At 37.4% G+C, this 26879-nt stretch overlaps 1 protein-coding gene across 4 annotated transcripts in view; it reads left to right on the top strand.

Moving 5' to 3' along the window:
- The window catches only part of PHTF2 (putative homeodomain transcription factor 2), a 125685-nt gene that overhangs the window by 11532 nt on the left and 87274 nt on the right, over nucleotides 1-26879 (top strand). For all 4 annotated transcript variants that reach the window (XM_043462937.1, XM_043462940.1, XM_043462939.1 and 1 more), the window contains exon 2: nucleotides 26767-26846. In XM_043462937.1, the coding sequence (XP_043318872.1) occupies nucleotides 26821-26846 (26 nt within the window). In that variant the 5' untranslated portion in view covers nucleotides 26767-26820. The remainder of the gene's footprint in view (nucleotides 1-26766; nucleotides 26847-26879) is intronic.

The following is a 26879-nucleotide window of genomic DNA, read 5'->3' as shown; positions in this document are numbered from 1 at the left end:
TTGCAGCTCCCAGGCTCTAGAGCACAGGCTGAATATTGTGGAGCACAGACTTACTTGCTTCACAGCATTTGGGATCTCCCTGGATCAGGGATTGAACCTGAGTCTTCTGTGTCGGCCAGTGGATTCTTTGCCACTGAAGCACCACCGAAGCCCCATGGTATTTTTCTTAATAGACATTTTCGTTTCTAGAAGTTTGATTTGACTCAAACAACATTTTAAATGTTGTTCCTTTATATGTTCAGGCTTTCTTCTCCTTTCTTGAATACAGTTGATCTTCACACGATGTGGGGGTTAGTGGTGGTGACTGTTTACACAGTCAAAAATCTTTGTATAACTTTATAACACTCCATGTCGTGGTTCTGCATCTGCAGATTCAACCAATCACAGATCAAGTAGTAATGTAGTATTTTTTTTTAAATTGTGTGTAAGAGAAACTACACAGTTCAAACTATGTTTTTTGAGGGTCAGCTGTATATATGGAGTTTATACTGAGGTGTTTTTTTTTTTAATTGTAATTAAAAAGTACGTAAAATTTACCATCTCAGTCATTTTAGTATACAGTTCAGTAGTGTTAATTACATTAATGTTGTCTTGAAACAGCTTTCCGGAACTTCTCATCTTGCAAATCTGAAACTCTGTAACCATTAAACTTAAAAACAACTACTATTTACTCTTCCCTCCAGTCCCAGGCAGCCATTCTTCTGTTTTCTGTTTCTATGAATTTGGCTATGCTAGGTACCTCAAATGAATGGGATAACACAGCATTGGTCTTTTTGTGACTGGCTTATTTCAGTCAGGCTTATTTAAGTCAGTTTAACTTATTTCAGTTAAACTAAGTCAGGCTTAGTTTAACATCCTCAAGATTCATCCATTTTGTGATGTGTGGCAGGATTTCCTTTAAGGCTAAATAATACTCGTGTATAATTTTCTTTATTCATTCATCCATTGGTGGACATGTGGGTTATTTTCATTGCTTGGCTGTTGTGAATAGTGCTGCTGTGAACATGGGTATGCAAGTATGTCTTCAAGACCATGCTTCTTCTGAATATATCCCCAAAAGCAAAGCTCAGTCAGTCAAGAATTTGCCTGCATTGCAGGAGACCCAGGTTCAATCCCTGGGTTGGCAAGATTCCCTGGAGAAGGAAATGGCAAACCATTCCAGTGTCCTTGCCTGGAAAAATCCCATGGGCAAAGGAGCCTGGTGTGCAGTCCGTGGGGTTGCAAAGAGTCAGGCATGACAGAGCAAATAACATTTGTACTTTCCAAAAGCAGAATTGCTAGATCATATGGTAGTTCTATTTTCAACTTTTTTGAGGAACCTCTATACTATTTTCTGTAGTGATTTTCTGTAGTGTAGACTGTTTTCTGTGCCACTTCAGCTTTGCACCAGTAGTACACACAGTTTCTGATTTTTTCACATCTTTGTCAACACTTGTTATTTTCTATTTTGTTGATACTAGGTATAATGGATATAAAAGTCATATCTCCTTATGGTTTTAATTTGCATTTACCTAATGATTGGTGATGTTGAGCATCTTTTCATATGCTTGGTGGCTGTTTCTGTATCATTGGAGAAATGTCTATTCAAGCCCTTTGCCATTTGTAAATTGAGATATTTGATTTTTTGCTCTTAAGTTGTAGTTCTTTATATATTCTGGATATTAACCCACTATCATGTATATAGTTTGCAAATATTCTCGTTCATCCATAAGCTGCCTTTCACTCTATTGATTATTGGCATTGATGCATAAAACTTTTAAGTTTTCTATAGTCTCACTTGTGTATTTTTACTTTTACTGTCTTAGGTTGTGCCTTAGTTTCACAACCAAGGAAATCACTGCCAAGTACAGTGTCACGAAGTTTAACCATAAATTTTCTTATAGGAGTTTTATAGCTTTAGGTTTTATTTTTAGGGCTTTAATCCACTTTGAGTTAATTTTCGTATGTGGGGTGAGTTAAGGGCCCACTTTCATTCATTTGCGTGTGTATATCCATTTTTCTGCATACACGTTGTTGAAGAGGCTGTCCTTTCACCATTGAATGATTTTATCAAAGATTATTTGACCACATATGCAGGAGTTTTATTTCTGGGCTCTGTTCTGTTCCAGTAGTTTGTTTGTCTTTATGCCAGTAGTACACTGTTTTGAACACCATAGCTTTGTAGTATGTTTTGGAAATCAGAAAGTGTGACTCCTCCAATTTTTGTTTTTTACAAAATTATTTTGGGCACCTGGGATCCCTCAAGATTCAGGGTGAATTTCAGGATGGATTTTTCTATTTCTGGGAAAAAATGCCTTTGAAATTTTGATAGAGATTGCATTGAATCTATAGATTGTTTTGGGTATGGATATGTTAACATTAAGTCTTCTAATCTGTGAACATGCATTTCTTTCTGATGTGTGTGTGAGGTGATGGTTAATTTAGTGTGCTAATCATTTTGCTCTGTATACATGTATCATACCATTATGTTGTACAACTTAAGCTTATGCAATGTTAGGGTAATTATATCTCACTGAAATTGGGGGGGGGGGGGGAAGATGGTTGAAAATTGGTGATTTTCTTTTTCCCCAGTTCACTAATTTCTTCTGTGTTTATTAGCTGGCTTTCTGCTACAGAAAAAACTTCATTCTCTTATACTTGCCCATTCATTCATACCAGTATAGACTCATTGTTTCTTATTTTATTCTTTTGACAGTGTCCCTATTATTCTTTGAGCACTTTAATTTTTTAAATGTTTTTTATTGTGGTAAAAGTCACATAGTATAAAATATACTATTTTAACCATATTTAACATTTCAGTGGTGCTAAGTACATTCACATTGTTGTGCAGCTCTCAACATCATCCATCTACTGAATTTTCCACTTTCTTAAACTGAAACACTGTCTTCATTAAACACTAAGTCCCTATTCCCCATTCTGACCCCCAACCCTGGCCCCTGGCATCTACTAGTGTACTTTCTGACTTTATGAATTTGACTGTTCTAGGTACCTTGTGTAAGTGAAATCAAGTAGTGTTTGCTTGCACCTACTCTGTAATGTGTTTTTAAAGTTAATACATGTCTTGCAAACAGATTGTATCTTCATTTTCCCCTTGTGCTACACAGAGAAAGAAAGAAAGTGAAGTCACTCAGTTGTGTCAGACTCTTTGCAACCCCATGGATTGTAGCCTACAAAGCTCCTCCGTCCATGGAATTTTCCAGGCAAGAGTACTGGAGTGGGTTGCCATTTCCTTCTTTAGTGATATACAGTAGGTTCTCATTAATTATCTATTATTTTATACACAGTAGTGTGATGTCAATCCCAATCCCCCACCCCCCAACTTTGTGTCCATGCATTTCTTCTCTGTGTCTGTGTCTCAATTTCTGCTCTGCAAACAAGTTCATCTGTACTATTTTTTATAGATTCCACATAAGTGAGTTATATACAATATTTGTTTTCCTCTTTCTGACAGACTTCACTCTGTATGACAGTCTCTAGGTCCATCCACGTCTATGTAAATGGCACAATTTCATTCATTTTTATGACTAATAATTCCATTGTTATATATGTACCACATCTTCTTTATCCATTCCTCTGTTGATGGGCATTTCAGTTGCTTCCATGTCCTGGCTATTGTAAGTAGTGCCACTATGAATATTGGGGTGCATTTGTCTTTTGGAATTATGGTTTTCTCCTGGTATATGCCCAGAAGTAGGATTGCTGGATCATATGGTAGTTCTGCTTTCAGTTTAAGGAACCTCCTTACTGTTCTCCACAGTGACTGTATCAGTTTATGTTCCCACCAACAGTGTTAGAGAGTTCCCTTTTCTCTACACACTCTCCAGCATTTCTTTGTAGATTTTTTTGGTGATGGTCATTCTGCCTGGTGTGAGGGGATACCTCGTTGTTTTGATTTGCTCTTCTCTAATAATGAGCAGTGTTGAGCATCTTTTCATGTGTTTATTGGTCACGTGTATGTCATCTTTGGAGAAATTACTGTTTAGGTCTTCTGCCCACTTTTTGATTGAGTCATTTTTCTGATATTGAACTATATGAGCTGCCTGTATATTTTGGAGACTAACCCTTTGTCAACTGTTTTGTTTGCAGTTATTTTCTCCCGTTCTCAGGGTTGTCTTTTCATCTTGTTTATAGTTTGCCTTGCTGTACAAAAGTGTCTAAGTTTAATTAGGCCCCTCCTTTTTTTCATTACTCTAGTTCAGTTCAGTCGCTCAGTCGTGTCTGACTCTTTGCAACCCCATGAACCGCAGCACGTGTCCATTACCAACTCCCGGAGTCCATCCAAACCCATGTCCGTTGAGCCGGTAATGCCATCCAGCCAGCTCATCCTCTGTCGTCCCCTTCTCCTCCTGCCCTCAATCTTTCCCAGCATCAGGGTCTTTTCAAATGAGTCACCTCTTTGCATCAGGTGGCCAAAGTATTGGAGTTTCAGCTTCAACATCAGTCCTACCAGTGAACACGCAGGACTGATCTCCTTTAGGGTGGACTGGTTGGATCTCTTTGCAGTCCAAGGGACTCTCAAGAGTCTTCTCCAATACCACAGTTCAAAAGCATCAATTCTTCAGTGCTCAGCTTTCTTTATAGTCCAACTCTCACATCCATACATGACCACTGGAAAAACCACAGCCTTGACTAGATGAACCTTTGTTGACAAAGTAATGTCTCTGCTTTTTAATAAGCTGTCTAGGTTGGTCATAACTTTCCTTCCAAGGAGTAAGCGTCTTTTAATTTCATGGCTGCAGTCACCATCTGCAGTGATTTTGGAGCCCCCCAAAATAAAATCTGACACTGTTTCCACTGTTTCCCCATCTATTTCCCATGAGGTGATGGGACCAGATGCCATGATCTTAGTTTTCTGAATGTTGAGCTTTAAGCCAACTTTTTCACTCTCCTCTTTCACTTTCATCAAGAGGCTCTTTAGTTCACTTCACTTTCTGCCATAAGGGTGGTGTCATCTGCATATCTGAGGTTATTGATATTCTCCCGGCAATCTTGATTCTAGCTTGTGCTTCCTCCAACCTAGCGTTTCTCATGATGTACTCTGCATATAAGTTAAATAAGCAGGATGACAATATACAGCCTTGATAGGTCAAAAAAAATCATCTTGCTGTGATTTATGTCAGTCTTCTGCCTATGTTTTCCTCTAATAGGTTTATAGTGTCTGGCCTTACATTTAGATCTTTAATCCATTTTGAGTTTATTTTTGTGTATGGCGTTAGGGAGTGTTCTAATTTTTATCTTTCTACCTGTAGCTGTCCACTTTTCCCAGCACCAGTTATTGAAAAGGCTATCTTTTCTACACTGTACATTCTTGTCTCCTTTGTCATAGATTAGGTGACTATAGGTGTGTTAGTTTATCTCTGGGCTTTTTCTCCTGTTCTGTTGATACATATTTCTGTTTTTGTGCCAGTACCGTACTGTCTTAATTACTGTAGCTTTGTAGTATAGTCTGAAGTCAGGGAGCCTGATTCCTCCAGCTCCATTTTTCTTTCTTAGGATTGCTTTGGTTATTTGAGGTCTTTTGTGTTTCATACAGATTGTAAAAATTTTTGTTTTGTGAAAAATGCCATTGGTAATTTGATAAGGATTGCATTGAATTTGTAGATTGCTTTTGGGATTATAGTCATTTTCACAGCATTGATTCTTGCAGTCCAAGAACATGATATATTTCTCTGTGATGCCTTTGGTTTCTTTCATCAGTATCTTACAGTTTTCTGCATATAGATCTTTTGTCTCCTTAGGTAGGCTTATTCCTAAGTATTTTATTTTTTTTGCAGTAGTGAATGGGATTGTTTGCTTACTTCCTGTTACTGACTTTTCATTGTTAGTGTATAGGAATACAAGAGATTTTTGTGCCTTAATTTTGTATCCTGCACTTTACCAGGTTCACTGATGAGTACTAGTAGTTTTCTGTTAGAATATTTAGGGTTTTCTATGTATAGTATCATGTCATCTGCAGTGACAGTTTTCACTTCTTCTTTTCCAGTTTGGATTCATTCGTTTTATTTCTTTTCCTTCTCTTAAGTGCTGTGACTAGGGCTTCCATAATTATGTTGAATAATAGTAGTGAGAGTGGACATCCTTGTCTTGTTCCTGATCTTAGAGGAAATGCTTTCAGTTTTTCACCATTGAGAATGATCTTTGCTGTGGATTTGTCACATGTGGCCTTTATTATGTTGAGGTAGGTTCCCTCTGTGTCCACTTTCTGGAGAGTTTGTGGTTTTTTTTTGTAAATAGGTGTTAATTTTTGTCAAAAGCTTTTTTAGGGACAGATAAGTGATCTGGAGGACAGAATGGTGGAAATCACCTCTGCAGAACAGAATATAGAAAAAAGAATTAAGAGAAATGAAGACAGCCTAAGAGACCTTTAGGACAACATTAAATACACCAACATTCGCATTGTAGGGGTCCCAGAAGGAGAAAAGAGAGAGAAGGGACCTGAGAAAACATTTGAAGAGATAATAGCTGAAAACTTCCTGAACATGGAAAAGGAAACAGTCACCCAAGTTCAGGAAGCACAGAGAGTCCCAGGAAGGATGAACCCAAGGAGAGACACACCGAGACACACGGAAATCAAACTGACATAAACTGAAGACAGAAAATATTAAAAGCAACAAGGGAAAAATGACAACATACAAAGGAACTCCCATCAGGCTATCAGCTGATTTCTCAACAGAAATTCTACAAGTCAGAAGGGGATGGGATGATGTATTTAAAGTGGTGAAAGGGAAGAACCTAGAATACTAAGAATACCAGCCAAGAATACTCTACCCAGCAAGACTCTCCTTAGGATTTGATGGAGAAAACAAAAGTTTTCCAAACAAGCAAAAGTTAAGAGAATTCAGCGTCACCAAACCTTAGCTTTACAAAAATGCTAAACGAACTTCTCTAGACAGAAAACAAGAGGAGGAAAAGCCCTACCTAAAGAGAATAAACCCAAAACAGTTAAGAGAATGATAATAGGATCGTACATATCAATAATTCTCTTAAATGTAAATGGATTAAATGCACCAACCAAAAGACATAGACTGGCTGGGTGGATGAAAACATGTGCATGTATGTACTTCCACTTACCACATCACTCTGCTTGACCTTCTTCCCCAAATTGTATGTTATTTTTTTATATTGTTAGGTTAATCATGTTACCATTATGGCTTGCATTTGTAAGTATCTTTTATTTTTTTGTCTGACTATTGATTGTGAAAACTGATAAACATCTTCTACTATTGTTTTAAAATAACTATTACTCAATACCGTTGTTAACAGAAAAATAATAGAACTCTGTATCACCAAAACCAAGATCTAATAGACCTGAAATCACTTTTTAAAATCCAGATGCATATCAGAATTATCTTGATATGTGGTGATATGTTGCAGATATGTGTCTAACCAGCAATCATGTTTAAAAAAAGCTGGACTATATGATGATCTTTTATTTCTATCTAGTTTGTTTCACTTTTTCTGTTTCATTTTCAGTGCTCCCATTTCATTTAGTTTATGTTCTCTAGTTTCTCCATCTCTTCTCTCTTTTTTTTTTTTTTATGTTCTTTCTCAAACCTTTATCAAGTGTAGTAGAAAAGCTTTTGTATACATGTATATGTATAATTATATATTTTAGAAAACATAACCAATTTTTGCCAAATAAAAAAATTAGGACATTTTGATTCTACTTTTTGACTTAGTTTGAATAGAATGCTAGATTTCTAATTTAAAAATAGATCTGCAACAAGCAACAGAGGTTTAGTGCATAGCACAGGGAACTATAGTGAAAGTTAATTTCAAAATAATGTATGTGTACTTGTGTAACTGAATCCCCTTGCTGTGCTCCTGAAACATTGTCAGTCAACTATACTTCAAAAAAAAAAACAAGACATATTTTATAAAAAAGACTTTTTTTGCATCTGTAGAGATGATCATATGGTTTTTTTTCTTCAATTTGTTAATGTGGTGTATCACATAGATTATTTTGCCTATATGGAAGAAAACTTGCATCCTTGGAATAAATCACAGTTGGATCATGGTGTATGATTCTTTTAATGTGTTATTGGATTCTGTTTGCTAGTATTTTGTTGAAGATTTCTGTATCTGTGTTCATCAGTGATACTAGTCTTTAATTTTCTTTTTTGTGGCATCCTTTGTCTGGTTTTGCTATCAGGTGGTGGTGGCCTCACAGATTGAGCTTGGGAGTGATCCTTCCTCTGCAGTTTTCTTGAAACAGTTTGAGAAGGGTAGATGTTAGCACTTTGCTAAATGTTTGCTAGAATTTACCCGTGAAGCCATCTGGTCCTTGACTTCTGTTTGTTGGAAGTTTCAATTTCATTACTTATAATTGGTCTGTTCATACTTTCTATTTCTTCCTTGTTCAGTTTTAGAAGATTGTACCTTTCTAAGAATTTGTCCATTTCTTCCAAATTATCCATTTTATTAGTATATAGTTGCTTGTAGTAGTCTCTTATGATCCTTTGAATTTCTGCTGTATCTGTTGTGATTTCTCCTTTTTCATTTCTAATTATGTTGATTTGTATCCTCTCCCTTTTTTTTTTAAATTGAGGAATCTGACTGAAAAAATTTATCAATTTTGTCTCTCAAAGAATCAACTTTTAGTTTCATTGCTCTTTGGTATTGTTTTCTTAATTTCTGTTTCATTTATTTCTGCTGATTTTTATGATTTCTTTCCTTCTACTAACTTTGAGTTTTGTTTGTTCTTCGTTCTTTGGTTGCTTTATTTGTAAAGCAACTTGTAAAGTTTTGAAATTTGTAAAGGTTTGAAATTTTTCTTGTTTCTTGAGGTAGGATTATATTCCTGTGAATTTCCCTCTAAGAACTGCTGTTGCTGCCTCCTATAGGATTTGGGTCATTGTGTTTTCATTGTCATTTGCGTCTATGTACTCTCTGATATTTTCTCTGATTTCTCTAGTGATCTTGTGGTTATAAGTTTATTGTTTAGCCTTCATGTGTTTGTATTTTTTATAGTTTTTTTTTTCTATAGTTGATTTCTAAATCTCATAGCATTGTGGTAAAAAAAGGTCCTTGAAACAATTTCAGTTTTCTTCAGTTTAACAGGGCTTGATTTGTGACCCATGATGTGATTTATTCTGGAGAATGTTCCATTTGTGCTTGAGAAGAATGTGTATTCTGCTGCTTTTGGGTAGAATGTCCTATAAATATCAATTAAGTCTATCTGGTCTAATGTGTGATTTAAAGGTTGTGTTTCCTTATTTTCTATCTGGATGATCTGTCCATTGGTATAAGTGGGATATTAAAATCTCCCACTGCTATTGTGTTACTGTTGATTTCCCTTTTATGGCTGTTAGTGTTTGCTTTATGTATTGAGGTGCTCCTGTGTTGGGTGCATAAATATTTATAGTTGTTGTATCTTCTTCTTGGATTGATCCTTTAATTGTTATATAGTATCTTTTTGTCTCTTGTAACAGTCTTTGTTTTAAAGGCTGTTTTGTTTGATATAAGTATCGCTACTCTGACTTTCTTTTGATTTGCATTTGCATGGAATATCTTTTTCTGCTCCCTTACTTTCAGCCTGTGTATGTCAATAGGTCTCAAGTGGGTATCTTGTAGATAATATACATGGTTCTTGTTTTTGTATCCATTCAGCCAGTCTGTCTCTGGCAGCATTTAATCCATTTATGTTTGAGGTTATTATCAATATGTTAACATTTTCTTAATCATTTTGGGTTTGTTGTCTATAGTTCTCTCTCTTCTCTTGTTTCCCTCTTAGAGAAGCTCCTTTAAAATTTGTTGTAAAGCTGATTTGGTGGTCCTGAATTCTTAGCTTTTGTCTATCTGTAAAGCTTTTGATTTCTCCATTGAACCTGAATGAGATGATTGCTGAGTAGAGTTATCTTTGTTGTAGGCTTTTCCCTTTCATCACTTTAAATATATCCTGTTGCTCTCTTTTGGCCTGCAGAGTTTCTGTTGAAAGATTAGCTGATAACCTTATGGGGTTTCCCTGGTATATTATTTGTTGTTTTTCTCTTGCTGTTTTTAGTATTTTTTCTTTGAATTTAACTTTTGTTATGTTGATTAATATGTGTCTTGGTGTGTTTCTCCTGGGTTTATCCTGTGTGGGACTCTGTGCTTCTTGGACCTGGTGGCTGTTTTCTTTCCCATGTTAGGAAAGTTTTTGACTGTTACCTCTTCAAATTTTTCTCAGCCGCTTTCTGTTTCTCTTCTTCTGGGATCCCTATAATTTGGGTATTGCTGAGTTTAATGTTGTACCTGAGGTCTCTGAGACTGTCCTCATTTGTTTTCATTCTTTTTGTCTGTATTCTACTCCTTGGCAGTTATTTCCACTATTGTATCTTCCAGTTCACTTATTTGTTCGTCTGCCTCAGTTATTCTGCTATTGATTCTTTCTGGTATATTTTTCATTTCAGTTATTGTGCTGCTTATGACTGTTCTTTAGTTCTTCTAAGTCCTTGTTAAACGTTTCTTGTATTTTTTGGATCCATACCTCTGTTCTATTTGTGAGATTTTGGATCATCTTTACTATCATTTCTCTCTGAGTTCGTTTCAGGTAGATTACCTATTTCTTTTTTCATTTGTTTGATCTTGTAGGTTTTTGCTTGGCTTCTGCATCTGCAACAAATTTTCTGTTATGTCATTTTTGTTGATACGTGGGGCTGTGTTCCTGTCTTAGTGGTGGTTTGGCCTGTGGCGTCCAGCACTGGAGCTGGGTGGACTGAGGTTTGCCGGCAGTTGGGTGGAGCCAGCTCGTGGTGCTGAGATAGGACCTCTGGGAAAGTTCACACCAGTTACTGTTCCCTGAAACCAGTTAATGTTCCCTGAGCCCTGAAGTTCTCTGTTAGTCCAGCAGTTTGATCTCAGTGCTCCCACCACAAAGTCTCAGACCTGACCCTGGCCTACGAACCAAGAACCTGCAAAGCCACATGGTGGGGCATGAAAGAAAAAAAAATACAACAAACAAAAAAGAGCAGAACAAGAAGAAAGAATAAAAAATAAAATTAGAAAACTGAAAAGTTTATTAGGTAAAATAAAAACAAAATGAAACAAATTTAAAAAGCACAAGAACAAAAATATTAAAAATTTTATTTTAATTTTTAAGAAAATTAAAACAATTAAAAACTTCCTGGTGTTTCCATTGTCAGTGTCCTTGCCTCTACAGTGAGCTACATCTAACCTTCTCCTCCCCAGGAGGGCCTCCAGGACCTCTAGGTAGGTCTCTGCACCCAGTGTGTTGGCCCCGCCTCGTTCCTTTCCCCAGCATCTGCTCTTGCAGCTGGCCTGCCTCCCTTGGCCCACGTGTCCAAGGGGCCAGCTGGGGTGCTGGCTCCCATGGGCGTACCCACAGGGGCCAGAGCAGCAGAGGAGTCTTTAGAGTGGGAGGGCATTGCACATTGAGCACTTTAGTTTCTGACTCAACAAGATGTTCTAGGATCACCTTGTCATGTCTCTATGACAGCCCTGAAATTAGACATTTCTCTAAGGAGCCTTGGTTTCTTTACTGTAGTAGGGGGAAAAAAAGTGAAAAGTGAAATCGCTTAGTGTGTGTGTCTGACTCTTCGCGACCCCATGGACTGTAGCCTACCAGGCTCCTCCATCCATGGGATTTTCCAGGCAAGAGTACTGGAGTGGGTTGCCATTTCCTTCTCGAGAATAGTATTTAAATATTTACTTGTTAGATGTGCTTATTGCTACTGAGAAATTGTTGCATCTAAGCCCTCTTAGTGAATATAGCTAAGTGTGTTGATTATGTGTGAGTATATATGTGTGTGGATGTATGTGATACATACCTTTACTTTTAGAAACTATTACTAAAAAAAAAAAAAGAAACTATTACTGAGTTAACCAGTATCATGGCTGTTAAAAATTTTTAAAGTGAGTATACTCTTAGGTTGCATTACTAAGTGATCATGTTCATTATAAATCCACAGTTGTTTTGCATTCTTTAGACAAATAGATTGTTTTGTTGGCCAACTAGATTCCAGGAATTTAGATCTTATCTGATAAGGAAGATGACTAGATGGAGAGAGGTTTGAAAGGCATGTTATGTGAAGAACAGTTGAAGGAGGTAGATATATTTAATCTAGAAAAAGGAAAGATTAACAACAGCATATACTTGCTATATTATTTTATTTGAAGGCAGAAGATATTAATTAATTCTGTGCTCATGTAGAGTATAATATAGGTGAGTGTAACTTAAGAAAGACAGCCAACTTACCTTTGCATAAGGAAATTGTTGAGGCAAACTCCTCTAATAGAGTGAATTGCCTTGAGAAATCCTCAAACTAAGTTATTGTCTTTTCAACTGGTAGAAAAGTTTGCCCATTTTCATATAACTAATTTGTACCATGAGAAGTTGGAAGTACTTGAAAGATGTCTAAGCATGCCATATTTAGTGGCTTGTTAGTTAATTGGCCATATTTAGTTAATTGTGTGTGTTATGAGGCGCCTCATGAGGAAAAGGTTCTGCTGTGTAAGAAACAACATGATTGTCGTTTTCTCTTGTATGTTTATAATGCACAGCAACATAGTAGGCTCTGGGAAGTCCTCAAGTAAGGGAACTTGTTTGGCTTTTTCTAATCTAGTGGATTTAGGGGATAGTTGGGACTATAGAGATGTAATCTTCATGTATAGTAGTCATTACATACACATGGTATTTAAACCAAGATGTTTTGAAGTGATTACCAAGGGACTAAATGAAGACAGATGTCAAGGAATGAGATAAGGGAGAAGATGGGAGTCAGCAAAGAAACTTGAGTAGCCAGCAAGTTAGGGGCAAACCCAAGAGAGCGGTTTTCTGGAGGGTAAGTGACTATTGTTCTGAGTGGAGGGAACATAGTCAGCTGTGTTGTATACTGCTGATTAGATGAGGAACTGAGACTTGACCATTGGATTTGGCAACCTGAATTCATTGGTGTCCTTAAAGAGAACTTTCATTGGAGTGTGGGCAGCAAAGATATGCTTGGATTGAAGAGAGGAAGTAGAGAAATTGGAGGAGATAGCAAAATTTTGCTGTGAAGGGGAAAACAGAAATGGAATATTTCCTTTTGTTGAGCACATACCTTCTGTGTATACAGTCATCCGTTGGTACTCACAAGGATTGGTTCCAGGACTCCCTACTAGGGATACCAAGATTCACTGGTGCTCAAATCCTTTTTATAAAAAAGCATTGTACTGTATAGCTGGAGGGATTAGGCACCAATGAAAAGAATGAGTTATACATAGTTGAGCTATTGGTTCTGGTTAAACAGTAGTTGTAGTATGTTAGAAAGTACTTTGCTCTGTGGTATGGATTTGGATGGGCTAGAAATTGAGGTGTTAGTTTCCTGATTTGTAGAAAACTCCCTCAGATACAAGGATGTTATGAGTGTAGTGGCTATTGAACTGTGTTGCATTCCTGAATTTCAGGCAGTTTGAGTCAGTTGGCATGGTAGTTAGTAGTAATATGAAGCAAAACCCCCAAATTTCATTTTCATTAACCTTGAATTGATGGTCTGGACATATTAATAATGGTATTATTACATGAAATAATGAAGTTTGATCACCAACCACAGATTCATTTTAAAAATGACTCAGTTTCCAAAAATAGTTCACTTGTCCCATAAGAAGTTACCTGGTATATTTTAAGCCACATGTCCTAATTTTAAATTGGCCACTTTAACTATGGGGTGAGAAAACCCAGGGGACACAATTTGATTCTTACCACTACTTCACCATTAATCCTGCATCTACTTTCTTAAAACTAATTCCAAGTTCATTCCTCATATATGTATGCTTTTGCTGTAGTTTCGATTACTTATTGTAAGGGAGTGAAGTTGTTAGATGCTTGTGTTTAGTCCACTCTTTGTTTTTGGGGGGTTTTTTGGCTGTGCTGGGTGGCATGTGGAATCCTAGTTCACAGACCAGGAATCAAACTCACGTCCTCTGCACTGGAAGCATGGAGTCTTAACCACTGGAACCCAGAGAAGCCCCCACCATTCTTTTCCCTGGTAGTTTCAAATATTTAAATCTTAAGTTGTTCTTCATTAAATCATTTGAACATCATTGTTTATATATTCTCACCATTTAATTTCCTGTGATGATCTGGTCCTAGAAGAGTCCAAAGTAACTTGTCAAATACGTCAGAACAAGGAAAAAGTCATTTTAGAGTGAGAAATTACCACTAGGACTAGAAGGCAAGCATGAAAATATATTTGATAATCCATATGGCTTGACTGTAGGGTATATGTGGATGGCAGATTGGAGTGGGTAGTTAAGAGGTCGTGTGTGGAAGAAGACAGAGATGATGGATGCAGCAGCAGCAGCAGCTGGTTATAAAAACAATGAATCTGTGATCAGGTTGTAAAGGAAGGGTCTTTTGTAAACTATGCTGATACAACTCTTTTGTTAGGTAATAGGAAATTAATAGAGATTTTTAAGAAGAGAAACATGAAGTCAGTAGTTTAGACAGATAAATGGTGAAAGTGAAGAAGTAATAAGAGACCGTTAGAGTAGCCCTGGTAATAGATGATATGAGCTTGCACTAAGCCTGTGGTAGTGGGGCCAGGGACAGGTTATATAAGAGATGTTTTGCCCGTGTGACAGATAGACTATATTAATTTATTCCTTCATGTTTATCGAATGGTTTCCATGTGCCAGGAATAGAATTGGTGATGGTGAGAAAGGGAAGAAGACAAAGATGCCAGGGTTCCTTGCTTAAGTACCAAGTTGAGTAGATAGTAAATGAATAGTAGATTAGAGGAGGGAAAATGCATTTTAGCTTTGTTTTTCCCTGGAGGTAGTTGTCACAGATTCACAGAAAAGCTTAAGCTTGGTCCTATATTTTCTGTTTAGTATCTTGATTTTATGAAAAGAATTGAAACTGAATGTCTTCCCTTTACTTCCCTCTGTTAGAAATAACAGAAGTAAAATTGCAGCTGTTGTTAGTTTAGCATCCTATTTTAGAATATTTAAATTTTGCTTTTCAGTTGAGTCATTAACTTAAAAGATTGTCATTAGTACATAAAAAATAAGTACTAAAAAGTAAATTTAGGGATTTGTGAGTAAAAATGAAGTTCAGTCAGTTCAGTTCGGTTGCTCAGTTGTGTCTGACTCTTTGGGACCCCATGGCCTGAAGCACACCAGGCTTCCCTGTTCATCACCAACTCCTGGAGCTTGCTCAAACCCACGTCCATCGAGTTGGTAATGCCATCCAACCATCTTGTCCTCTCTTGTCCCCTTCTCCTCCTACCTTCAGTCTTCCCAGCATCAGGATCTTTTCCGTTGAGTCAGGTCTTCACATCAGGTGGCCAAATATCGGAGCTTAAGCTTTAGCATCAGTCCTTCCAGTGAATATTCAGGACTGATTTCCTTTAGGATGGACTGATTTGATCTCCTTGCTGAACAAGGGACTATCAAGAGTCTTCTCCAACACCACAGTTCAAAAGCATAAATTCTTCTGTGCTCAGCTTTCTTTATGGTCCAACTCTCATATCCATACATGACTACTGGAAAAACCATAGCTTTGACTATAGAATCACATAATTTTCCTTCGCTGAAACCGAATGAAAATAGGAAAAAGTGAGTGCGGGGAGAGGAGAGGGCAACAAAATGGAATAGAATCTGGAAAAAGAGGTATGTGCAACCTTATGCCAAATACTTCAGAAAATAGAGACCAGAAAAGAAGGAGAAAATACTAGATGTATCTGTCAAGGTTTATAATTCCAGCCCCATGTCCAAGAAGCCAGACTAAGGAAAGATAAGGTCTATAAAACATGAAGTATTCTCACTAATTCTCTTCAGGGAGCAAATCTAAGGGATGAGTTAGGGAGCAAAAAATCAACAAAAAATCCCTAAAGACCCTCACATACTGTTTCTGAGCCTCACACTGTCCATGACCATTGACATTCTGAAACATACTCTGGTTAAGGGTAAGAACCAAAACCCATGAAGACGAATAGGACAGTCCCCGATGGGGCATGGGTCCTGGTAGAGGGTACTAAATGACGTTTCAGCAGTGGCTGTTCTCAGTTCAGGCTTTCCTGACCATTGATGGATTATAGAAAAAAAGATTAAAACAGCACTGTCCAGTTCTCAAACTGAAGTTTGTGTGTGCTGTGTGCATGCACATGTATGCACAGAAATAAAAGTGGTCCTGGATAAGAAGGATGTTGAAATTGTCAAAGAGAACCTATTGGATAACAGAATAAGTAAGAGCTTCAGTGTAGCACTCCCCATGTTAAACATAATCAAGAGTTTATTTTTAATGACATGGCAACTCTACAAATACACTACAGGGAAAAAAAAAAAAAGACCATGAACAAAACAATACGACTATCCTACATTAGCATAACTTGTATTCCCAAAATAGAAACTCCAACAAATGGAACAGAAAAAGATTTAAGGAAAAAAAAGGAAAAAATTTATGAGATTAAAAAACTAACACTTGCAGGTTGAAAGACTCTAAAGAGCAGAAAAAATTTCATGAAACAATGAAAAAATGACTACACCCTCGTAGTTTTTAACTTCAGAAATAAGCAGAGAATTATTTTGGAATCCTGGCCAAAATGAAAATCTGACTTACATGGGGAGGTGGGAGGCAGGGATCTAACTGCAAACTTCTCAGTTATACATAGACAGTTCCAAAAGACAAGCCAACAACATTTACAAAGTTTTGATGGCCAAAAAAAATAGAAAAAAATTAATTGTGTATCAAAACTATTATATACAACTTAGATTTGGTTTGGCTGCTAATGATAGTTGCTAAAGCTGTAAGGATTTATAATATTAGATACAAGAAGTATGGAGGCAGGCAGTCCCGAACTGGTATGGTGGCTCCACTAGGCAGCCTAGGTTCCTTCTTGTCTGTGAATATACCCAGCTTCTGTCTCAAGGCCACTGTCCATGCTGCTTCCTGTCGCTTTGGCCATTAGAGCAGCATTCCAAGGAGCAGGAAATAGAAGGGGGGAAAGAACAAACGGTTTTCTCCAACTGAGATTTCTTTAAGGGGCTTAACTTGGAAGTTGTACCTAACACCTCTTGTGTCTGGACCAGAACACAATCATAGCCACACCTGGCTTAGGAAAGGTCTTTATCTTGGGCAACATTGTGCTCAGCAAAATTTTGCAAAAGGAAGAGGAAGCTGGAATAATGAGAGTCAGCTGGCAGTCTCTGGTGATTTTTATTTTTTTTAACAGACATTGTCTTCTTTATCAACCATTTCTTCTCATTTGATCTTGATTTCGGTCTCTTCCACTCCATTTGAATTGCTTCTATGATTAATTCTAACTTCTGTTTTGTTTAATACAGTGATCTCTTAGCAGCCTACTCTTCTGTAAAAGACCCTCCTCTCTTGGCCCCTCTTTTTTCGATTCTCTGAATAGTAGTAGACTTGAGGCTGAACCCTTCTCTAATTATAATCTTCTTAGTTGATATGGCAGTCACATGATTTTATTGAAATCATTTCTGAAAGGCACAGGTGTTTTGTTTAGTTTTGACCTAAACCTGTATAGCCTACCTCTGATTTTTCCCCCAATATAGCTAAAGCTTCTTTTTATTTTTCATCAGGTGGATCTTTTTCTTTTTTATGCAGCTTTATTTTTGGTTGCACTGGGTCTTTGTTGCTGCATGGGCCTTTCTCTAGTTGGGATGAGCAGGGGCTACTCTCCGTTGTGGTGCATGGGCTTCTCACTGCAGTAGCTTCTCTCTTTGTGGAGCCCAGGCCAGGGCACCTCTGCTCAGTAGTTTGTGGTACATGGGCTTAGTTGCCCTGCGACATGTGGGATCTTCCTGGACCAGGGATCGAACCCATGTCTCTTGTATTGGCAGGTGGATTCTTTACCACTGAGCCACCAGGGAAGACCTCCCCCCGGGCCCTGATTTTAAATGTTGGCTGTGTATTTGTGACTTTTATACCCATATTTCTATCCCTCATCTTTATCTTGAGCTCAGACTCAAGGATCTAAGTACTTGTTGGACATCTTTATTTTTTTGTCTACTAGGTACTGTCCCCTTAACAAGCCTAAATCAAATTTTTTGTGTTACTCTCATAAACCTTTTTTTTTTTTTTTATGGGAGTCCAACTGAGAAAAATGGTTCAAACCAAATATTTAGATTTCTTTCCCTTATTCTTCCCTCCATTCTGCCCCAAACTAGTCCATTCCTATATCTTGTTGATTTTACCTATAAATAAAATTCAGAACTGCACACCCATTGCCATCCCTACTGCTTGCATCTGAGCCCAGCATACTGCAGCTTCTGTGTGAGACTGACTTTCTTAACTAGCCTTGCTGTTTCTAGTCTTGAGTTCTTCAGTCCATTCCTTTCTCTTCACAGCTCTGACTGGTCTTTGCAAGTTAGATTATCACTGCTTTGCTGAAGTCACTTCAGTGGCTTCCTATCTTTATAATAAAATTATTTGCTGTGATGTCTAAGACCCTATGAAAAGGCTCTTATCTCCCTTTCATATTTCATCTTGAGCCACTGTCATCTGTGTCCATTATGCTTGTATCACACAGGCCTCCTTTCTGCTTCTTAAAAATTCTAAGCTCCTTCTTACCTCAGGGTCTTTGTGCTTACTGCTGTTCCCTCTGCTCAGGACGTCCTCCCTCCATTCTTAGCCTGTCTGTCCTCATCCTTCAGGTCTCAATTTACATGTCATCTCAGAGGGGACTTCTTTGGCTATCTTTTCCAAAAGTGCTGCACTCCATCCCAACTGTATCTCCCTGTTTACTTCCTTCATAGTGCCACCTAAACACAAAATTATCTTGACGCTAATTTATCTCGTCCTGCTGGTACTTTATCTTCTCTCTCTGTGCTGTAGTTTGCTTCATGGTGGGGACCTTGGTTTCTGTTTACTCTCATGTTCTGAGTTCCTGCCGCGGTGCAATTTTAGTGCTTAGTCAGATACTGGCTGAAACATCTCTCAAGTAGAGTTTTTCAGATTTTATTCATGGTATTTTTAGTGAGTAATTTTTGATCTCTAAATACTTTTTGAAGTTCTGTTAAATCCTTAAAACATTGGATTATCATTTCATGCATTATCATTTTGATAATGGAGTACCTGGAACACTAAGTTAGTATTTTAGTAGACACCTCTAATAACATATTCATATTTGAATGGAGTCTGAACAGTTCATGTAAAAAAGTTTCTTGTGAGTAAATGAGGAAGTTAAACTATTTAGATCATATTTCATTGTTGACTTCTCCAAATGGCACAACAGTTAAACATGACAATTACTTACCCAGTACACTGTCAAATGAGTATTCAAAGGACCTCCTAAGTATTTAAAAAAAAAAGAAAGAAAGCCCAAAGGAATGCTATCAGTAGAGATTTCGTAGGTATGTGCTAAAGTTAAGAAGCTACTTTAAAGGACATGCAGGGTGGGTTGGTTATACACATCAGAAAGTTCTACAGAGGGTATTCTGGGTATTAAGATTATAACTCTAGGGATTCTCTTAGATTTCACAATAGTGCAGCATGTTTTTGTAAATACAGATTTAGAAGTTGTTCAGTCACCCAGTTTTGTCCCGACTTTTTGTGACCCCAAGAACTGCAGCATGCCAGGCCTCCCTGTCACTCACCATCTCCCACAGTTTGCCCCAAGTTCATATTCATTGCATCAGTGATGCCATCCAGCCATCTCATCCTTGGACGTCCTCTTCTCCTTGTGCCCTCAGTCTTTCCCAGCGTCAGGGACTTTCCCAATGAGTTGGCTGTTCACATCAGGTGACCAAAATACTGGAGCTTCAGCTTTAGTCCTTCTAGTGAGTTCAGGGTTGTTTTCCTTTAAGGTTGACTGATCTGATCTCCTTACTGTCCAAGGAACTCTCAGGAGTCTTCTCCAGCACCACAGTTCGAAGGCATCAGTTCTTTGGCTCTCTGCCTTCCTTCTTTATGGTCCAGGTCTCACAACTATATGTGGCCACTGGTAAGACCATAGCCTTGACTATATGGACTTCTGTCAGCGAAGTGATGTCTCTGCTTTTCAACACACTGTCTCCGTTTGTCATAGCTTTCCTGCCAAGAAGCAATTGTCTTCTGATTTCATGGCTGCAGTCACCGTCTCCAGTGATTTTGAAGCCTAAGAAGAGGAAATCTGTCACTGCTTCTGCCTTTTCCTTTTCTATTTGCCATGAAATAATGGGGCTGGATGATGTGATCTTAGTTTGTTGAATGTTGAGTTTTAAGCCAGCTTTTCCACTCTCCTCCTTCACCCTCACAAAGAGGTTCTTTAGTTCCTCTTTGCTTTTTGCCTAGAATGGTATCATCCACTTATCTGAGGTGGTTGTTGTTTCTCCCACCTATCTTGATTCCAGCTTGTAACTCATCCAGCCTGACCTTTCTCAAGATGTACTCAGCGTGTAAGTTAAATAAACAGGGTGACAGGCAGACAGCCCTGTCATATTCCTTTCTCAATCCTGAACCAGTTAGTTGTTCCATACAGGGTTCTAACTGTTGCTCCTTGACCCACATACACGTTTCTCAGAATCAGGTAAGGTGGTCTGGTATTCCCATCGCTGTAAGAGCTCTCTACAGTTTGTTATGATTAACACAGTCAAAGACTTTAGTGTAATTGATGAAACAGAGGTAGATGGTTTTCTGAAATTCACTTGCTTTTCTCTATGATTCAGTGAATGTTGACAATTTGCTTTGATCTCTGGTTCCTCTGCCTTTTCTAAACCCAGCTTGGTCGTTCGGAAATTCTTGGTTCTTGTAGTGCTGAAGCCTAGCATGCGAGATTTTAAGCATGACCTTACTAGCATGGAAGATGAGTGCAGCTGTCTGATGCTTTGAGCATTCTTTGGTACTGCCCTTCTTGGGAACTGGGATGAAGATTGACTTTTTCCTGACCCGTGGCCGCTGCTGGGTCTTCCAGATTTGCTGGAAAAGACTGTAATTTTTCTTAGGTTAGGCGTTATCCGCTAGCCCCCAAAACATGAACTGTGTGGTGTTTCCTTGAAGGAAGATAAAAATTTCAAATACTCCTTTTATGAACTGATATAATAGAAAGTGTGTACCTTTTGGACTTCTTTTTGCATTGTTTTTTTCTATCCTAAGATTGAAAACAATTTTTAAAATATAGTTTGTGATGTTTATTCTTCACAACATTTCCATGAAATAAAGTTCTGTTCCAAATGAATTATTTTGTAAGTTTTCAAGAAGCTGTAGCAATGTGTAGGTCACATGATTAGAACATAGCCAGCCTGAAACTAGTAGAAGTTTTCCTTCTGTCCACACCACATTCCTTCTACCAGAATTTCACTTGTTTCCTAAGTTCAGTATCAGTATGAAAAAATTTGGTTTGCACATTAGTGTTTATTATTTTTTTAAAGAGAAAACTGCCTTGTTCCTAGTTTCTGAAATCTAAAAATTACCTATTTTAGCCTTGGAGGATGCAGCTGAATTATATTTAACTATAGAATTGTACTTCATAGATTTGCAAATCATTATTTATTTGTTGATTGATATATCAGTTAATAAACCAGCTATATTAATTATGCTTCACTATAGTTTTGTACCTTTTACTATTAGGGAAAGCGTTTCTCTGTTTATATGCGTGTTGAGGTAGTGCAGGAGTTTGACAGGTAGAGTTTTTAAATTCGGCCTGTCTACTAAAAATTGTCCCTCTCCATCTGACACTACAAGAATGAAGTTGTTAGCCATTGACCTTCAACACACCCTGAGAGGAATTCAGGGTGGGGATCTGGAATGAGGCACTCTGTGCTCTTGGAGAAACTGGCAGTACAGGCCTTCAGATAGTTAGATAACTTTGAGATTTTATGAGCCCAATTTCTTTTATATTCTCACATCTGGAAAAAATCATTAGCAGAGACATCTGCTCCTCATGACTAGCAACAGTCTTCTTGTGATCAGCAGCAGCCTTCTGCCAAAATGTGTGACTAACTGCTCATATCCCCCTGCACTAAAATTACATACATACCAACCTTGCCCCCTACCTCTTCAGAGCTACCTGAAAGGCTGTCTTTCGGTTGTTGGCCTCATTTTACCCAAATAAAACTTAACTGACAGCTCTTATGTGGTTCCTTTTTTTTTTTTTAAAGTCAACAGGCCCTTAAATTCATTCATCTGTGATGGTACTTGGGTTGGCAGATATCTGTTTAATCTGGTTTGTAAACATTTGTGTTTATTATATATAAAAGGGTATCAGAGAGTTCAGAGGTAATAAACACTTGCTTTAAAAGAACTTACAGAGTACTTCCCTGGTGGTCCAGTGGCTGAGACTTTTTATATTATATATAAAAAGGTATGGCAGAGTTCAGAAGTAATAAACTTGCTTTAAAAGAACTTACAAGGGACTTCCCTGGTGGTCCAGTGGCTAAGACTCCATGTTCCCAAAGCAAGGGGCCTGGGTTTGATCCTTGGTCAGGGAACTAGATCCCACATGACACTATTGAAGATCCTGCATGCCACAGCTAAGACCTGGCATAGACTAATAAATAAATATTAAAACAAACAAAAAAACTGCAGATAGTGGTAGGGGCATGTGTAGGCAAGTATACAAAAGTCTATACAAAACAGAACATATTAAGTGTGATAGGAATACAGAACAGGATGAGAAATATTTAAAATGGAGGAATTTGGGAGAAACTTGTAGAGAAAGAGGAATTTAGAAGACCTTCTTGAAATCTTCGTTGTTTGGAAAGAGAAGAAGTGTTAATTTTGGCAGAGAGGTAGAAAAGTGGAGGAAGTATGGTATGATTGAAACAGATGTGTGAGAAGATGGTGAGCAATAATGTTGGGTAAGTAGGGTAGTGTGAGATTTTAGAGGGTCTAAATACAGTTCTAAGTGCAGTGGGGAGTGACGGTAGGTTGTTGAATAGCATAACAATGAGGACCCAAATATGTATCATTGACTTAGATAGTATTAATATTTTGTGGTGTGTTAGTAAAGGGTTACATCATTAATGCATTTTTGTAGACTCTGACATCAGTTCAGTTGAGTCGCACCGTCAGTCGTGTCTGACTCTTTGCGACCCCATGAACCGCAGCACGCCAGGCCTCCCTGTCCATCACCAACTCCTGGAGTCCACCCAAACATATGTCCATTGAGTTGGTGATACCATCCAACCATCTCGTCCTCTGTCTCTTTGCGACCCCATGAACCGCAGCACGCCAGGCCTCCCTGTCCATCACCAACTCCTGGAGTCCACCCAAACATATGTCCATTGAGTTGGTGATACCATCCAACCATCTCGTCCTCTGTCGTCCCCTTCTCCTCCTGCCCTTAATCTTTCCCACATCAGGGTCTTTTCAAAATGAGTCAGCTCCGCATCAGGTGGCCCAAGTATTGGAGTTTCAGCTTCAACATCAGTCCTTCCAATGAACACCCAGGACTGATCTCCTTTAGGATGGACTGGGTGGACCTCCTTGCAGTCCAAGGGATTCTCAAGAGTCTTCTCCAACACCACAGTTCAAAAGCATCAATTCTTCGGTGCTCAGCTTTCTTTATAGTCCAACTCTCACATCCATACATGACTACTGGAAAAACCATAGCTTTGACTAGATGGACCTTTGTTGACAAAGTAATGTCTCTGCTTTTTAATAAGCTGTCTAGGTTGGTCATAACTTTGACACAGTAAAGAGTTATTTCAGATGCTATGACAAGATATGGTGACTAAAGCAGCTTCAAGGAGAGAATTAACTCAGGGTAATTGCCTGTGGCAATATGTGAATGTTATGCCTATGCTTAGCTCTGTTTTCATAATTGGATTATTTTTATATCTTAATACCATCTTTCTATCAGGTCATTTGCTCAGAAATTAAAATCCTCTTAAAATCCTGTGTTTAAGGTACTCAATAAGTATAATATTCTCCTTTTTTCTGTAAATTAAACTTAGTGTCATAATTTAGCATATAAAGTTATTTAGCACAAACTATCATGGTAAAAGAGATCTCTTCCTGGACAGTCAGAATCAAAGTAGTTGGAAAAGCTTTATAAACAATCTTCATTATTAATGAAATTGTTTGTTGACTTATTTCTTGTTTATACTCATGTGTCTTTATGCTTTGTCAGATGTCTGATTCAGGAATGCATCTTAGCATGCTGTAAAACCTGTTTTAAAAATAGATATGAGCCACTCAGTGTCACTGAAAGGTTGTTGACACAGTGGAAAACCTGTTAAATGAATTTGCGGAGCAAAACTTACCTTTACTTGAAGAATGGTTGTGTTTCATTTTTTTTTTTTTTTAAACAAAATTGAAATTTTATTTCCGTAGGTTCATATGAATTTAATTAAAATATTTAGAACATTTTATATACCTAGTGTAATGTTGTAGTTGATTTTTGAAATTTATTTCCAAGGATAGCGTGGTATAAACCAAAGCATATTAAAAAATACTTTTCACATAATTTTATTTGAACCAGGTACTGTTTTCCTAACTTGCATCGAAGCATTTTTCTTAAAACAAAAAACAAAAAACTATTTTATATGTGACAATTTAAATATTTTTCAAATGTATTAAATATCTCATATTTAGTAGATTGAATAAAAAAATTCTTTCACATTTTGTATATGAAATATATGTTATTTATACCTGTGGGACATTAGGAAAAAGGATTTTTACTTTGGTAGATAATGTGGAATTTTCATCAGTAAAGGTTGGCTGAGATTAAAGGACAGTAAATTGAAAAATTGATATTGTCATACTTTTTGTAGCAGTTTTTGTAATTTGCATTTGGTAAGGTGGGGACAGAAGCCGGGGAAAAGGAGAGTTAAACCAATTTGGAAAACATACACATATCTTAACAGACAGTTGCAGTGACTGTGTAATATATTTTAATGAATAGTCTGCTGACAGAATCAAGGGAAAACCTCTAGGACAAAATGTGGTTACAATTAATGAAGTATTCCCAGAGACCTCCAGGAAAAAACAAAGGGGAGATTTTCCTCCCAAAACCTTGGTAAGAGAAATGAAGGTAGTCACATTTGACTGAGGAAGTTCACTTTGTGAACAAAGGATGTGAACTTTGAAGTCTCTCAATAGTTGGTGTGTATATAGTTGAGAGTTGACATTGCACTCTTAAGATAATTAGGTGGTGATGGTGTTTAGTTGCTCAGTTGTGTCTGACTGTTTTGGAACCCCATGGACTATAACCTGCCAGGCTCCTTTGTCCATGGGATTTCCCAGGCAAGAATTTTATTTTAAATGTCAATAAAAAGTGATTGAACTTTGTTTTCCTTCTTTAAACTGATTGCCATGTTTAAAAAAAAATGAACTATTAATACTCCCTAGTTACTGAATTGGGGAACTTTAGAATATAAAATAATATAATTATAATTGAGCATCTATATGTATTAGACATCAGAAAGCATTTTATGTTATTGTATTATTTATTAGTCACAAGAATCTTATAGAGGATAGATAGGTATAGTTGTTCCTATTTTATAAATATAAGAAACTAGGTCATAGAGGTGAATGACCTCTTCAATAGTAAGTATTAGCTAGTGGAGCCGTTTGAATCCTTGTCTTTTGACTCTGTGCTCCTCTTCTCATGATATGTGGGAATTTTTGAGGTTTTCACAACATGGTTTACTTGAATTTGATCAATTAAAGATACAGTCAGTATCTTAGGAAAGGTAATAAATAATCTGGTTTCTAACAGTATCAGAAATATAGGCAGTCACAACGTCGTAAATCAACTATTTCAGTAAAAGTTAAAAAAAATTACAGGCAGTAAATAAATTCTGCCTTAAATTTTAGAAGTTGATCTGACTATTTGAACTTGTTGGTAATTATTGTCATTATATTTGAATCATTATACGCTGCTAAAAATGGAGTATAAAACCTCTGGTATTTTGTTTCCTCTGGGTGAACTTTGGCCATTGCAGATCTGCATGTGCCAGGATTGGCTGAGGAGGGTGCTCTCGACTCAGAATTTCCTTGAGATCCTGTTTGGCCTTGGATGATCCCAATTTGTAAAATGAATTCTGGGGCCAGTATCTGCATTTGAAACTGTCTCGGCTCATCAGAGTCGGACACGACTGAAGTGACTTAGCAGCAGCAGCAGGCTCATTCTTAACACCTGCCAGAGGTACCCTCCTGTGCCAGTGTGGTATTAAAAACTGGAAAACGATTTCAGAGGTTACTGGAATCAGTCTGGAATTAATTTTCTCTAGGGGTAAGGAACTGTTAAGTTTAGTATCCAGAAGATGCTTATAAAATTGTCTGTGATGAATTTTTAAATATTAGCAAACTGATATCCGAAAAGTCCTTAATATTAGTTATTCCTGTGTAATTAACTCTAATATTTGCTTAGTATTTAACGTACATTAATTAGGTTTCTCCAGCTATTTGATTTCATTTCAACTTTTTGTAACCAAATATCAGGGAAAATTAAATGTGATTATAAATTTTGGCATCTCTGTCAAGCTATCCATTAGCAGCAGTAATTGATGCTAGTTCCTAGATAGAAGCTAAAACACAACTGATCTGTTACAGAGTGAATGGATTGATTCCTGTCGTGTGTGAATTTATAAATGAAAAATTTCTTGTATAACCTGGAAAATTCTGAAATTTATTTAAATGATATTTAAAAAATCAACTATTTTATAAGAAATTTTAAATGTTCTATTCATGTAGAAAGATCCTTCTTTTATTATGGCAACTGACTTTTTGTTTACCTAAGAGAACCTGTTGCTAAAATAGTAATGAGGAAGGGTGTAATGTAAGTACAGTCATACACCCCTTGCTCTGCAGGTAACCAGGGTGCTGTGTATGCTTGTTGTTCAGTCTCCTTTTAGAAGGTGGAAGTCAAGAAGTCCTTTGTTTTTCTCTCTCTTGCACAGCCTAACATGACAAATGTGTGATTTCAGTGGAATAAATGGCGTCCAAAGTCACAGATGCTATTGTGTGGTATCAAAAGAAGGTAAGTTGACAATCAGAGCTTTTACCTTTTAAA

Source organism: Cervus canadensis, chromosome 3, assembly GCF_019320065.1.
Source record: "Cervus canadensis isolate Bull #8, Minnesota chromosome 3, ASM1932006v1, whole genome shotgun sequence".
Taxonomy (NCBI): domain Eukaryota; kingdom Metazoa; phylum Chordata; class Mammalia; order Artiodactyla; family Cervidae; genus Cervus; species Cervus canadensis.
Note: the sequence above shows the minus strand (reverse complement) of the source record. Positions and strands in the feature narration are given on the sequence as shown.